We start from the raw sequence: 14,213 nt of genomic DNA, 5'->3' as shown, positions 1-14,213 counted from the left end.
TGAGATCATTCTCAGACCCTCTGACAACTTTATCTTTTCAAATATATGTACAGTGTCAGGAGTGCTTTCAGACTGAGATCGAAAGCTCTCTGAAGAGCAAAAACCCAAACACAGCTGGCACTTCAGGAGGAATAAGATTAAATCAGGTAGGGAAGAAGTGAAGCAGGAGGCAGGCCAAGATCTGCTCTTGACTCCTTGCAGAAAATTCTGCCAAGAACATGAGGGGATGTAACTCCTCAAGCTCGTAATCTTCCCAATAAGTATAGTAATAGTATAGCACCTGCATTGCTATTAATTAAGAAGAAGAAGTTTCCTTTATTTTCAGTTCAGCCTTCAAGACTAGAAGTTCTGTGAAGGTTCTCTACAGTCCCACGTGGGCATTAGGTGAGCAGCATAGTAGGTGTGAAAGGTTAAATTAGCCTAGGAGACTATATAACATTCTTAGAAACTTGGTCTCAGCAGGAACAAAGAGCAAACGCTTTCTGCCTCCACTGCAGGTGATAATTTCACTTAGGCTTGGGGAGAGAGAATCAATATTTATCTGCTCAGGAGGAGAGCCAAGCACTTGGGGCTGTGGCTGGTCCTGTGAGCTCTGCACTGCTGGGTGAAAATGATGCTCCCAGGAGCATTTTGGGGCCTGGCTGGCAGATTGCAGGTGCACACATCTGCACAGAAAGTGCAGTCAGACTACAGCTCTTTGCAAAAATCAGAAGATTTTCTGAGGTGAGAGTCAGGATTTCAAGGTACAATGACCTGCAGCAAAGAGGCACTGAAACACTGTGTGAAGTTTTGTTCTTCTCTTTACCTGTTTTAAAGTAGTTGTGATTCTGACCAGCCACCGCTGGTACCAGGTCCCTGTTGAGCTCTGGATTTCAATAAATTCATCTACTTGCTTTGGAGTTTTGATATAGGAAACCTGGAGAAAAAGAAAAAGAAAAAAAATAATTGAAAATTGGTCTGAGGTTTCTAGAATTGATCTTGGGTGGATTTAAATTCCACTGTCTTCTGGGCAATGTTTCCACCTAATAGCCCCTATTATTTTTTCCTTGAAAGTTAGCACTAGCAATTGAGCTAATTGATTTAATTACAGCAAGAGACTATTAACAGAAATAAGCCTTCCTTCCTCCTTTTCATCCATCCCTTCATTCTCTCTCTCTTCTTCCATGAAATATTTTAAGTACATCATGTCCACTCCAATATTTGATTTACTGGCTAATGTACCTGTATACTACCTTATTTTTCTATCTTCAGATTCCCAATAGAAATTAGGACTCAGAAAGTATAGTAAAAATTATCTCCAAAATCAGCCACTTGTACGCAAACTGTGTCCTCAGGATTTCATTTTACTAAGAAAACTAGCAGGAATATTTCTCATTCAACATCTTTTAAATACCACTGGCAGAACTTCTATGACAAATGAATGTGTGGATGGGAATCTTTGCAGCTGAAAATGCATCTTTGCCATCAAGTGAGCCCACACAATGCAGTTTGGAGTCTGAATATTCACTGCTGAATACCTGAACTGGACTGCTCAGGAAAAATTACAAATGGATCCCAGTAAATATTTGCTTAGTAGCTTTAATTAAAGGACATATTCAAGGAAAACAGAATTGTTTGTAAACACATGGAGGAGGCAAAAATCTGCTGAATAAATTTCTGAGTGTGAACGAGCGCCTTGGCTCAGCCGCAGAGTCTCCACATTCCTATTCCTGGCACCCACTAAATGTCAGATCTGGGAACTGTCCCTCACCAGCTGACTCACCACAAACTGACAACTTCTGGCCTATCAGAAAAACACAGACCCTGACAGTTTGTGCAGCACCAGGAGCACTGATCACCTGCCTGTGCCAGTGGGTGTCAGTACATCCCAGCTCAGGCAGTGCCTCGAGGTGTGAACAGAGCTCAGCCCTCCACTGCAGCCATGACTCTGTTCCATGGAGTAATGAGCACTAACAGAAGCTGTACAGCTGCTCCTTCATTCTCCTGCTCAGATCAGACTCTCATAGTGCCCTATTTTGTGAGATATATATATATATATGTGTTTTTATATATTTATATTTGAGTTTTATTTCCCAGCTCAGCATTAGGGCAAAGCCAGTGATGGATTTAAAGAAAACGTCTCTCTCACCTTTGCTATCAGGGCTTGAATTACTCAAGTGGTTGGTAGCCTAAAAATAATAAATGCTCATTAACATCCTACATGAACCTGCACACGATTGTCATGCTTGGATATGAAATGTTAATTTTCTTGAAGAATCACTCCTGAGGGGCACAGTTTCCTGACAACCCTCCTGAACGTGGAGAGTTGCTCCCCTTCTTGATCAAAAATACATGTTTCACACACAAGGGTATCTCCTTTTTCCCATCCTTTAAAAGCATGTGTACTCCCATCTTTAAAAACATAAATCAAGACTACTTCCTTGGCTGGCTAACCAGGATTTTACAACTGAATTATAGTAATTTGCAGCTAACCCCAGCATAAACCTTTCCTCTGATTTTACTATTAATGACTCTGCTGGTGTGACCTTTTTCACAACAAGCAGCAGACCAATGAGTAATAGCCACTCATCCCACTTTCCCTTGGAGAGATTAAAGACTGGATATGAGGCAGGTGGAGCTTGGAAAGCTTATTAGAAAGTACACGAAGTTTAATCAGACTTTGATTAGAAGCCAGAATGGAGAAAGGAATGACTCAGGTCTCCCTCATGGCTAATATCTCTCTTATTTTGTTTCAGTCTCTTAGAGAAAGCCAATTAAGCATGTGCATAATTGAGAAATATTAAGCATGTGCATAATTGAGAAATCACTGGTCTAAAGGATGCAGAGTAACACCAGGGATGAAGAGTACTCACTGCAATTGACAGACTTGACTAATGCTGAGGAAAACAGACTGGCATCTAAATTTCAACGCACAAAATGTTTCTCACAGTCCTTTTTTTCTGGTTGCTGGGGGAGAGATTACACTGAAAAAGTCCTGAGGAGGGATAGAGTTGTGCTGTGCTGCACTGGGGAGGGTATGTTCAGCTTTTCTTAACCCGTGGCTTTGCTCAACTCACCGTGAACACCCTCTCTGGCTCACCCTTGGCTCGCATGTTGGTGTCATGAACTTGCTTGAGTATCATCCAAGCTTCATCATGTTTACCAATCTGAAAACACCAAAGAGAAGGAAAACAAGTGTTCAAGCTCCCAGCTCTGTAATTTATCAAAGCACAGAGAGAAAGCAATTCTAGAGGTTCAGCAAAGTAGAGAAGCACACAGACAGCCTGGGTGCATGAAACCTGCAGAGCTGAAAGCATGGTTGGTATTCACAGAGTGCAGCATCTCTGTGCTGGAGAAAGGAATTGTCCTAAAACTGCCTGAGGCAGAAAAGGGGTCAGGGATAGAGCTTTAAAAACAGATGAAAGAAGAGGAGATGGATGAGAACTGGGCTCTCATCCCAACTCTGTTAAAGACTTCAGGCTTGAACTATGTATTGCTACATTTCCCATCTGTGGAGATACAGAATACTTGCTTAAGATTTCTGAGGTTTAAGAATTTTACTCAGTGAAATGTATTTTGCCCTTTGCTCTTCCACCAGGATTCAGGAGTTCCGTGCCCAAACCCTGTGAGATGTTTTCAAAGTGCCTTTGTTGGACAGATTAAATTCCCATTTCTCACTCCCTTCCTTCTGTACCCCAAGTGGCAGTGACACACTAATCATCAGTGATTGACCCCACAGTCTGCAATCTTTGGGCTTTAAGCAGTCTGTGGAGCTGCTGTAGACACGTAGGAGTGGCTTTCCCTCAGAGCTTGTGCTCGGTGTGTTTGATGGGACAAAGAAAGACAGACAGTGACACATTAGGGACCTGCCCATCCTCTCCTGATATCAGACTGCAACATTTGAGATGAATCATCTTACCTCCAGCAAAAACCGTGGGCTCTCAGGCATGAATTTCAGCGCCACCAGGGAGGCAATACAGGGCAGAGCACACACGAGTACAAAAACCCTCCAGCTGTGGAAGTGGTACTTGGTTCCCATACTGAACCCCCAGCCTGGAAACAGCAAGAGACAACAAGTAAAAATACTGTCCAGGAATTCTGAGTTTTTCTCTGCTAAAGCAGCTCTGAACTTTGCAGCTCTGTCTGGCATGAGGGCAGGTTGAAAGTTTGCTATTCTTAGTACTGGTGGTTCTTGGAGGCTTGATAACATGCTCAGTAGATAGCATGTTCTGTCCGTTACAGAAACTGGAACGTGCTCAGGCTCTGCCTTGTAAGAACCTCCTTTTATCTTGGAGTTTAGAAATCACCTTGTGATAGGAACAGCTCTATGCAGCTGTAGGCAAATAAGGCTGGAAAATGGTACAGGAATAAGGGCCATAACTGATTGCTTCTCAGTTTTGTTACCGAAGGTTTATAAAGGTTAAATCTCTGCTCTGAGAGGCACATAGGAGACAGCTTCTTTCCGTCTCCTACATCACATATGTATTTCACATTTCATGGAAGTGAGCAAGAAAAGCAAGTTTATTTTTTTTTTCCAGACCTACAAAATCTGAGCTGGGATTCAAGCTTAAAAATATCAAAATCCTAATCCTGCTTTTGAGGTACCCTGTCTCCTGCTTTTTTCCTGGAGTTTACCAAGTTAGGTATTCCCCTGCTAAGAACTGGAAAGTACAGCCTCATTCTCTTACATTGCTCCATTCAATCTCCCTAGGCTCAAATCTCATAAAGAGTGTTTAAAGCCTTTATTTCTATAAAAACTTTTATTCACATAATAAGGAAATCATCAAGCACTGGGTTTTGCAGAGGTCTCATCTGAGCCAGTCATGGTGCTCTAATGATTTCACAAAGTTCCAAAATAGTAGGTGGAACACTGGAAATCAACAAAGAAGCTACAAAAACACAACATCAAAAAGTTATCTGAAAAATAATTGTAATGTAAATATCTAAGGGCTTTTAAAAGCAAATGTTGTTGCAGGTAATAGAATTATTTCTGCCTGAAACCACTGCAGTAAATTTGCCTATTTCTTCCAACAGTCTCTGTCATGTCAATCAAAAGCATGAATATTTCTTTATACTGAATGTGCTTTAAATAAGCTAAAAATGAAATTATAGGTAAATGTTAGTGGTTTCCTTTGTGGGTTTTGTGAACTGTCCTACTTTCCTCAAACAGAATTTTGCAAACAGCTGGTGTCACTGAATACTGGGGGAATTAATCTTTTCCAGTAGATACTTGCTTCTGGTGTTTTCCCAGGTTATGTACACAAGTTACAAGGAATTCTATGTGACATGCAGAATTTTGCTTCTCAGAGCACAAGTAAATTTCAGTTTACAGGCATCTACTTTTTCATTCCCACTGCCAGCTGAGGGCAGGGAACTCATTCCACTCCTACATCCATTAAGATGAAGTCAGAAGTGGCTTTAGCCCATCAGTGCTGGGCAGATGTGTCACCAGGTACCCAGCCCTGACAGTGTGGACACGCGGCTAAGGGAAAGCACATGTGCTGTCCTCATTGCTGTCATTCACAGCATCCAGTAATTTGCTGATTAAAGTTGCTTATTTTTGATAACTGGATCAATTTTTGCAATATAATCTCAGTTGATTTTTTCCCCAAATGAGCTGACATTTAGATTAAGAGCTCAGGCTCCAGCAGTGTAATTCAAGGGATGTATCTGAGGCTTTAGATGGAAAGCAGGCCCATCCAGCCTTATCTGCAGCCTTAGCATCCATCAGTCAATCCTGCAGTCCATTTATGACACTTGTGTGCACTTCAGGTATCAATTTATACTTGTGTTGGGATGTGTAAGAGCTGTCACTACCTGTGCAAGGGTTTGGGGTGGTGTAGTGAGTGATGTAGGAATGTGGTGGTGTAGAAAGTCAAAAGCACAAATTACCGTAATGTGGGATGATGCTCCAAGCCATTGCTGAAGCATAAATGCCACCAATCATCCAGAACATGCAAAGCCAGCTCAGGTGTTCCCCCCTCTTCTCACGAGACAGGAATTCAGAGAAATAGGGAAACACGATGGGGAGGGTGCCCCCAATACTGAGGAGAAAAAACAGCACATTGGAAAAATAAGAGTCTTCTTCAATGTCTTTGTGGTTAGGATTGCACGTTTAATGAGGGAAGGTCACACTCACAGGTGGGCTGCTCAGAAGTGAGGCTTGGAGGAAAAATGCAAACCTCTTTGGCTGGACTGGTCTTGGACATCAAAGATGAACAAGATCCTCCTCATGCTCTAAAAGCTGAATTTCCTGTACAGTTTGTACAAACCCAGAGTAATACCCTGCTCTTCAATTAAACATCTCTTATTATTTCATGATCACTCATTTTAGGGTGCCAAAGTACAGGCAGCTAATGGGAACTGCTGAGGGTCTCATTGGAGGCCTTGGAGGTGGGCATTTTTCACTCTCATCCACATTTCTGCACAATTTAGGCAGTACCAGAAGGACATCAATGACCAACCTTTGCCACCATTACAGCTCTAAGGGTCCAGAGTGAGCCAGCACAAACACACATCCTAAATGGCAATGCCATCCCTGCTGGGTACCAGGGATGCATCTCCTGAGCAGCCTTCCTTGTCCCAGCCCACACACCCACACTGCCCAGCTGTGCTGGGGCTCCTCCAGGACAGGGGCCAGGTTCACCAGGTACCCACCCGAGGCCTGAGATAAGGCGGCAGAAGAGGAAGAATCCGTATCCCTGGACGAAGGAGGAGAGGAATGCAAAGGCAGCATTGATTGCAAGTGATATGATGAGGCATTGCTTTCTTCCCAGTTTATCAGCGAGACCTCCCAGCAACACAGCCCCCACCATCATTCCTAAGTAGACTATCAAGCCTGCAAGTGAGAGAGACAGTCAGCTTGTTAACAGGGTGGAGATAGTACAGCTGATGTTGTCTTGGCATACAATGCAATAGAAATACTCTTAACCACTCCAAATCTCAAAAGCCAGAAACTCTGCCCATTGGCAGGACAGTAATTATCCCATCTCGTGCCTGAGAGGTTGCATCATTTCAGGGAATATGGACATACCCTCATTTGACCAGACCCACATCTTTCCTTCCCAACCTCTCTGCTCACACATCCCCTGCACGTAAGCAATGGCCAGGCATAAGCAGCTTAGGATGCACGTGTCCCAGCTATGTGCCACCAACAATACAACAGAAGTCTGATGTCTTAACTCCTCTGACCCCCCTGAGTGCAGCAGGGTGCAGGATGTGTGGGGAGAGGCTCTGTCAGGCTGCTGTTTATGCTCAGAAAGCTGTGAGAGCAGAGAGACTGATGAGGCATGGCTAAATCTCTTTGCAGAGCTTCATCTCTTTCACTCTCTGCTTTTCCCAGCTGTATCTGAAAGGATCAGTCTGTTACCCAGACTCACCTCGTGTAGCTCAGCTACTTCCTTCGTTACTGAGCCAAGATCTGGCGTCTAACTAAAGGACATCTTACTCAAGAGTGCAGTCTTGATCTGAAAATTTGAGGAGAAGGGAGAATCTAAGGCTTGTCTGGACAGTTTGCTCTATAGAGTTATCTCTCTAACATTGCTGAGAAAGATGGATTCTTCTTTTTAATCTGACTTCACTAGATCTTCTTCTATGGGATCCTCAAAACACAGTCTCAATGACTCATTCAGTGCCAGGCTGAATAGGAGAGAATGAGTTTCCACTCTGGATAGTCTCCCTGTACTCTGCTCAATTTGTGCTTTCTACTCTCCTGGAAAATATGGTAGTTGTCCTTTTCTACTGCCACTGTTGCAGAAGGGCCACAGATTTTATTGCCTTTTGCTTTTATGCAGGAACCAGTGTAAATAGTACTAGCTAATAATGCTTAAAAGTTCAGGAAGACATTTTTTATTTATTTTCTCTACTTTCCAGACGTAGTTCAGAAGAAATTGGTTGCAATCACAACTTTTCCTGGGGAGCAGAGAGGTACAAGAGGCTGCTCCCAAGAATACCTGCTGCATCACATTAAACCCCATTGACAGGATTGTGGGCTGTGTCTGCAGGCTGCACAATCCTGCTGTGGAGATCCTGGTAGGGCCTGACCACGGCTGGATGTGATCCAGAGGAGCTGAACTATTTTAGGATGGGGAACATCTGCTCGCCGGAAAGCAGAACTTGCAGCACAGGGAGTTCTTGAAGGAAAAGGATGATGCTTGAGGATGTTTGGAGACTGGGGAAATGTCAGGTTCAAGACCCAGCTGAGCAGGGGTTGAAGGAAAGCAGCAGTGCTCCCTGCACCTCTGGCCCTGAGTGAAGGCATCGGACACTGAGCAAGTAAATACACTGCCTTAATAGGAAACATTCCTATTCACTGATTGAAGGAATACAGCTAAAAGAAACATTTTTTCAGGCATGGTTGGCTCTTTGGAGGTTCATTCCTCACCTTGAACCAAGCTTGGCTTCTCTTGAGAGCCAATGCCTTCCCCAGATCACAATACACTTGGAAAACAAGGTGGTAATGAATGTTTTTGTAATTCATTAATGTTTAAACAAAACAATCAGTCTGAATGCAGCTCTGTGCCATCCAGCAAAGCCAGCTAAGGGCTAATGCAGAGTTGTCTGGCAGCTGATCCTGTCTTCCTTTTGATTGCAAATGCCTGCACTTGATTTAAAATGCATTACTAAATTAAAAGCTATGCAGAAGAGATCCATTGCAGCATTTGAAGGACACTTGCGTCACATCGATCAGATGTGGAAAAGTTTGGATTTCTTAAATCTCTCTATTCCACAGTGGGGTCACCTCTCTGTGAGTGATTCTTTTCAATCCACATGATGTCTGATGGGCAGGATTTGTGTGTCAAAGGCAAAAAATCTGTTCTTGTGTATTAAAAGTCTTTGTACCAGAACTGTGGAGCAGGATTTGGCCAATTGTACCTCCACCATGAGCATGTGGCACTGTGCAACCAATCCTTGCACTCCCTGCCCCATCCTCCTGATCCAAGCTGTCCTGGTGAGGAGATCTGAAAGTGTGTAAAGGTTTCAGGTACTGATCTGAAGATAAGATACAGACATATCTCAGAGTCTGGGATCTCTATTTCTATTTACTTTGACCTCCAGCTTGTTCACTGAGGTGCATATTACAAGGGTGAGCCAAAGCAAAACCAGTTTCAGTACAAATATTTCCTGAAGGAAGGATCTTAATGCAGTCCTGGATGGCTTAATGCTTTTACCCTGGCTCCTGAGCCACATTTAATGGAGCAACTCTGATGGCAGAGAGTGGAAGGAAGTGATGATCAGCCCTGTATCTACTCACTGGTGCATCACAGCCACCCATCTGGCAGCGAGCCCTACCAGCACTGCCAGACCCTGATAAGGAAGAAAAAATGATCTGCCAAACTTAATTTTTGTAATTTTTTTCTTTTTTTTCCCCCCTTTTTTCTTTTTTCCGGAGAAAATCCCTGGATGGCAGATGTTCATCCAAATCCTCTTAATAACAGAAAATGTTCCAGGTCAGGAGGAGGTGGAGGAGATTGCTACTGCCTTCTAGATGGTGTTTTACTGCAGTGACTGGTGAGAGGCAGCATGTTCTCTGGCCAGGAGAAGAGTGGGCTCAGCATGGGATGTGGCAGTGCTTGAAACTCCACGTCAAGAAGTGGAACTGCTTTTGCAACCAAACCCCTGCAGATTCTGACTAAGGAGCCCAAACTTGTGATGGAAGGGAAGTTTGGATCTCTGCAACACAACATCCATCAAACAGGGAGCAGATAAATCCCAGCAGAGCTGTTAATGTCATGAACTCATCTAGAGGATGTTGCTTTAATTAGTTATTGTATATGATAAACCAATTGATGCAGGGTCCCCCCAGAAATTTAAAACAATAACAATCTGTAATAAAGAAAATATCAAGGACAACCAGAGACTGTCTACTTAGCCAGGTTTTGAGGGAAGGAGCCTAGTTATGGAAAAATGTGCTTCAGGGTTGAAACAAAATGAAGTGAAGACTGCATGTTCTGGCCAATGTAATTAAAATTTTGGGGTAGCTGCTATAGAACACTCTGTCAGCTGATGGATCTCGGGACCCAGAACAACGTCTGCTCTGCAGATTGCTGTGCCCTGGATTGACAACAAGGTGGCAGGGACCCAGGGAGGAGTGGAATAGTTACTCAAACAGCCTCTTTGCAGGGAGACAATCTTCCAGAGAACACAGTGATGGTTGCTACTTCTGAAAAAGATCCAGTTCACATCAAGGAAACTAAAATTTTAAGGGGAGTTGGACCAAGAAAAGTGATCACAAAATCATATTTCTTTTGCTGGGTTAGTTGTGTCCGTCAAATATTCTGCAGCACAACATTACAATGGTCTGCACCAGAATCTTGACTTCTAAACTTGGCCTCAAACCACACAGACTTCGACTGTGCAAGGAGGGATCAGCTTCCCAACTGACACATAAGGTGCTCAGATGAAATGTTAAGGGCAATTCTGAATAAGCCATTATTTGCAGGCTATTCCACAAGTCCTGGAGTATAATGAATGCCTGTGGGAAAGTCTGCAACAGCCTCCCATAAAAGTGGTGGAAAACCAAAGAGCTGAAATTCTATGAATAAATTTTGGGTTATGACTCATCCATTGCTGAAGTTATAAGGAAAATATGTGACCACTGACTGGGCTTATTCCCACTAGAAAAGGGGTAACATATTTAGCATTTTCACACTAAGAAATTTATTAGCCTTTACTGAAGTTGTGCACTCTGTATTAGACAGGAATTTGAAGTTAGAAGCTGAAGTTTTAGGAATAAAGAAAGGAATATACTGCAGATACAGTATGTGCCTCTCAGTGTGTTAAACTGTATTTTTACTACTTCAATATAGTAAAAAGTAGACTTCTAAGGGTTTCAGAAAAAAAAACCAAAAAATTCAAGGTTTACCTAAATCTGCATCACAAGCATGAATTTTTCTCATTGCTGGTTAATGGGATTATGGTTTTTAAAAAAGAGACACATCTAAAAATAATCCCTTTTATGACAGGACAAAACTTGTGGAATAAATACAAAATTTGAACAAAAAACCCCCCAAATAGCTCACTGAGAAGAATTAGTCCCAGAGTCCTTGAGGCTGTCAGGGAGGCGAGGAGTTGGGCCCAGGGTTGTCTCTGGTTTGCATGGAACCAGTAACCACAGGAATGGGAAAACTCCTGCCTCCCTTCCAATCCCAGGCCACTCACTACCAGTACAGCCCTATGGTAAACAAAACACAGAGGGTCTTGAAGAGGGAAAGCATTTGGACAACAGAAAATTATTAGGACCTTATATATCTTGTAGCTCAAGTTGTAATAAAACTAAAATTGAAATACTGTTACTGGCATAGAATCTTTAGGGATGCACCTTATGGACACAAACAACACTTCGTGAGTCAGGTCTGGACAGTTTGGGAGATGGATGTGGCAAGGCAGAGATCCAGTTGTAAGTAATTGAAAGAGAGGAATAAAGAAGGGATAGTGCTGACTCTCTTGTACCACAGTGATGCCCCAGAACAGGGGAGGGTCTTGACAGAGGATGAGCTCAAGGCTGATGTTTTTTTGGGATTTTTTTCCATTCTTCCTGCAATTTTCAATCTGCTCTTCCTTATAGGCTTATTAATGCTTTCCTCATGAATCAACGTGACCTTTAAATGGAAGTCAAAGGAAAGGCAAGATCCCATTGCACTCTCCTTCTTGGTTAATACAAGCAGTGAGACTCCTTCCACAGGCAGCAGCTCTGGCACTGAGAAGGGAACCTCCCATGGCAAAGGCAGCATTGCATTTGGGGAGATCTGTGTGTGGATATTGGGCAAATCTGGCTGTTGGGATGCAGGGGTTGTGCAGCTGGAGCCAGGGTGAGGCCGTGGGGCTGTGGCACAGCACAGGTGAGCCAAGGCACAGCACAGATGAGCCAAGGCACAGCACAGATGAGCCAAGGCACAGCACAAGGTGAGCCAAGGCACAGCCGGGCTCAGCACTGCCAGCAGGGTGTGGGTGGTGTTTACCCTCAGCTTAGCTTCTCCCCACAGGACTTCTCCAGCACCACAATACTCATGGGACCATCTGGTTCTCCCCACCCAACCCCTCTGATAAAGCAAAGATTTCAACTAGGGAGGACAAACAAATCCTTTTCTGTCCAACAAAAGCTTCCTCAGGCTGGAAGGCAGCAGATGAAATTCCCACCGTGTTTACAGATGGGGACACAGCCACTCACCCCCATATCAGACCTACAGAAAATGTGGGGTGTTCTCATATCACAAGACCGCTTTTGTTTTATTCCCTACTGCTCAGGGTGATGATGCTCCTTGGGCTGCATCTTGGGCTGAGTGTTTCTGACTGAGAGCAAATTTGTAGCCAGGAATCCATGCCTGATATAGGGGCAGGTCTCATCACAGTGTAGTGAATGCTGTATGTATGTAGTGAATGTAGTGTTGGGGGTCCATGGCCATGGAGGAGAAAAAAAGACAGGAAATAACCATGGCAGAGCAAGGGAGACATGGCTGGGCTGGGCTGGGCTCAGCCAGAAGAAAAAAAAAAATGAAGTGGAGAAAAGCCACTGAGCTCTGCAGAGGGGATTAGGATTTACTGTCATATCAGGTGAATTCAGGTCAATGAGAAGCTGAGACCAGATTTTATCTCAGCTGATAATAAAACATCCTCTTCACACAACTAAAAGCAGGCATGTTGTACACATTCTATTCAACCTGACTCACACAGCCAAACTTGAATTGCTACATAAAAGCATAGTTACTTATAAGATTTTCTTTTTCTTGCTTTTTTTTATCTGGCATTATGAGGTTAAGAGTCTGTAATATGATATTCTCCTTAAAAAAATTATTATTAAATCATAAAAAGGAGAAGGGAGCCTGAAAAGGCAATTTTATTCTCCGGCCTGGTGTAGCTGTTTTATAGTTATGGGCAAAGCCCTTAAAAATTTCCTTGTCTCAGTTTAGTGAACTGTAAAATGACGATAACACAACTGCAGCTCTGGGATCTGGGAGGGCTGATGCTTTAACTCTGTCTCGAGTTTTTTATATGCAGGATGTGAAGAAGTTTAAATTACATTACTATGTCATTATCTTTTATATTTGCTTTGTACTTACTGCTCTGTGCTTGCAAACATAATATTTAGTCCTCTAAGAAATGATTTATAGCATGTAAAGATATGTATTTATAAGATATTTCTCCAAATAATGATACTGTGTGCCTTTCAGCAACTAAAAAAATACAAATTTTATTACTCTTTTGATTATACTTAGCATATTTTAAAAAATGCTTCCAATAGGCTGTATCATACTGAGAAGGAATATGTAAGTACTGTTTCAGAAAATTTAAGAATTGAATTATTATTTTGACTACTGCTGATGAAAGCTCAGCAAAGTTGATCTGTCAAATGAATATGTAAAAATAATGTTGTTACATGCTATCAAACTTGTTCTTAACAACTTGTATTATAAGTTGATTGAATCAAACTGCTAAAATATGTATACTGTTGTTTCTTTTTTTTTTTTTTTTCTGGTTGGGTTTTATTTTTGTAATACCCCTGAAATCATCTTTAAAATAGTATTTCTCATAACTGAAAAACTCCAAATACGTATTTTGTCCCACTTGAGATATTTAGGGCTAAAATAGCTGTTAATTTGCATCTGATGGTGAGATGTTTATTTTCAGAATGAAATGTAAACGTTTTCTAAGATGTGTCATATCCACTTCACACATTTCATGAAACACTGTGGGCATCTGTTTATTTGCAATTTTTGCATAATTTGGCCATAGTTTGCTTGATATTTTCCCATGATTGCTTTCCAAGGGAGGAAAAATATTCAATGTGCAGAGTGTTTAATGCAAAATGTCCTTTTAGCAGAAGCTGAACTTCACTAAATTGGTCTTTAGGAGGCATCTGCTTTATCTCTCATATTTGTCCCTTCCTATTTCTGCTGGAGTTTGATTACTCACCTGACTTATTTCCCAGTTTTTCCCTCCTGGCCTCTCTTGTTATGGCTGAGACCTTGTGTGTTTAAATGTTAGCAGTTGCCTGGAAGTGACCTTAACTGCTCCTGGGGAAACCTGGTTATGTTTCCCTTAGCTAAAACGTGGGAGATAATCGGTTCCTTGGGAATAAACACGAGCTTATCTGTGGATGTTTATTGGTACATGGGGATAAGGCAAGGGGCAGCAGCTCATGTGTGGATAATATCCCTGCTTCCCTAAAACCGTGTGATAACTTGAGGGAAAGCTGTGCCTGCTCTAATCACCCCCCTGTTCATCCTGTGCAGACA

At 42.5% G+C, this 14,213-nt stretch overlaps 1 protein-coding gene across 1 annotated transcript in view; it reads right to left on the bottom strand.

The window, feature by feature from the left end:
* SV2B (synaptic vesicle glycoprotein 2B) overlaps nt 1-14,213 on the bottom strand; it is a 58,428-nt gene that overhangs the window by 13,644 nt on the left and 30,571 nt on the right. Inside the window, exons 3-7 of the mRNA XM_083871057.1 lie at nt 6,637-6,817; nt 5,872-6,023; nt 3,899-4,032; nt 3,057-3,146; nt 806-916 (exon numbers count right to left, since the gene is read on the bottom strand). Of these exons, the coding sequence (XP_083727183.1) occupies nt 806-916; nt 3,057-3,146; nt 3,899-4,032; nt 5,872-6,023; nt 6,637-6,817 (668 nt within the window). The remainder of the gene's footprint in view (nt 1-805; nt 917-3,056; nt 3,147-3,898; nt 4,033-5,871; nt 6,024-6,636; nt 6,818-14,213) is intronic.

The sequence above is a fragment of the Zosterops lateralis genome (genome assembly GCF_965231275.1).
Source record: "Zosterops lateralis genome assembly, chromosome: 13".
Lineage (NCBI taxonomy): Eukaryota > Metazoa > Chordata > Aves > Passeriformes > Zosteropidae > Zosterops > Zosterops lateralis.
Note: the sequence above shows the minus strand (reverse complement) of the source record. Positions and strands in the feature narration are given on the sequence as shown.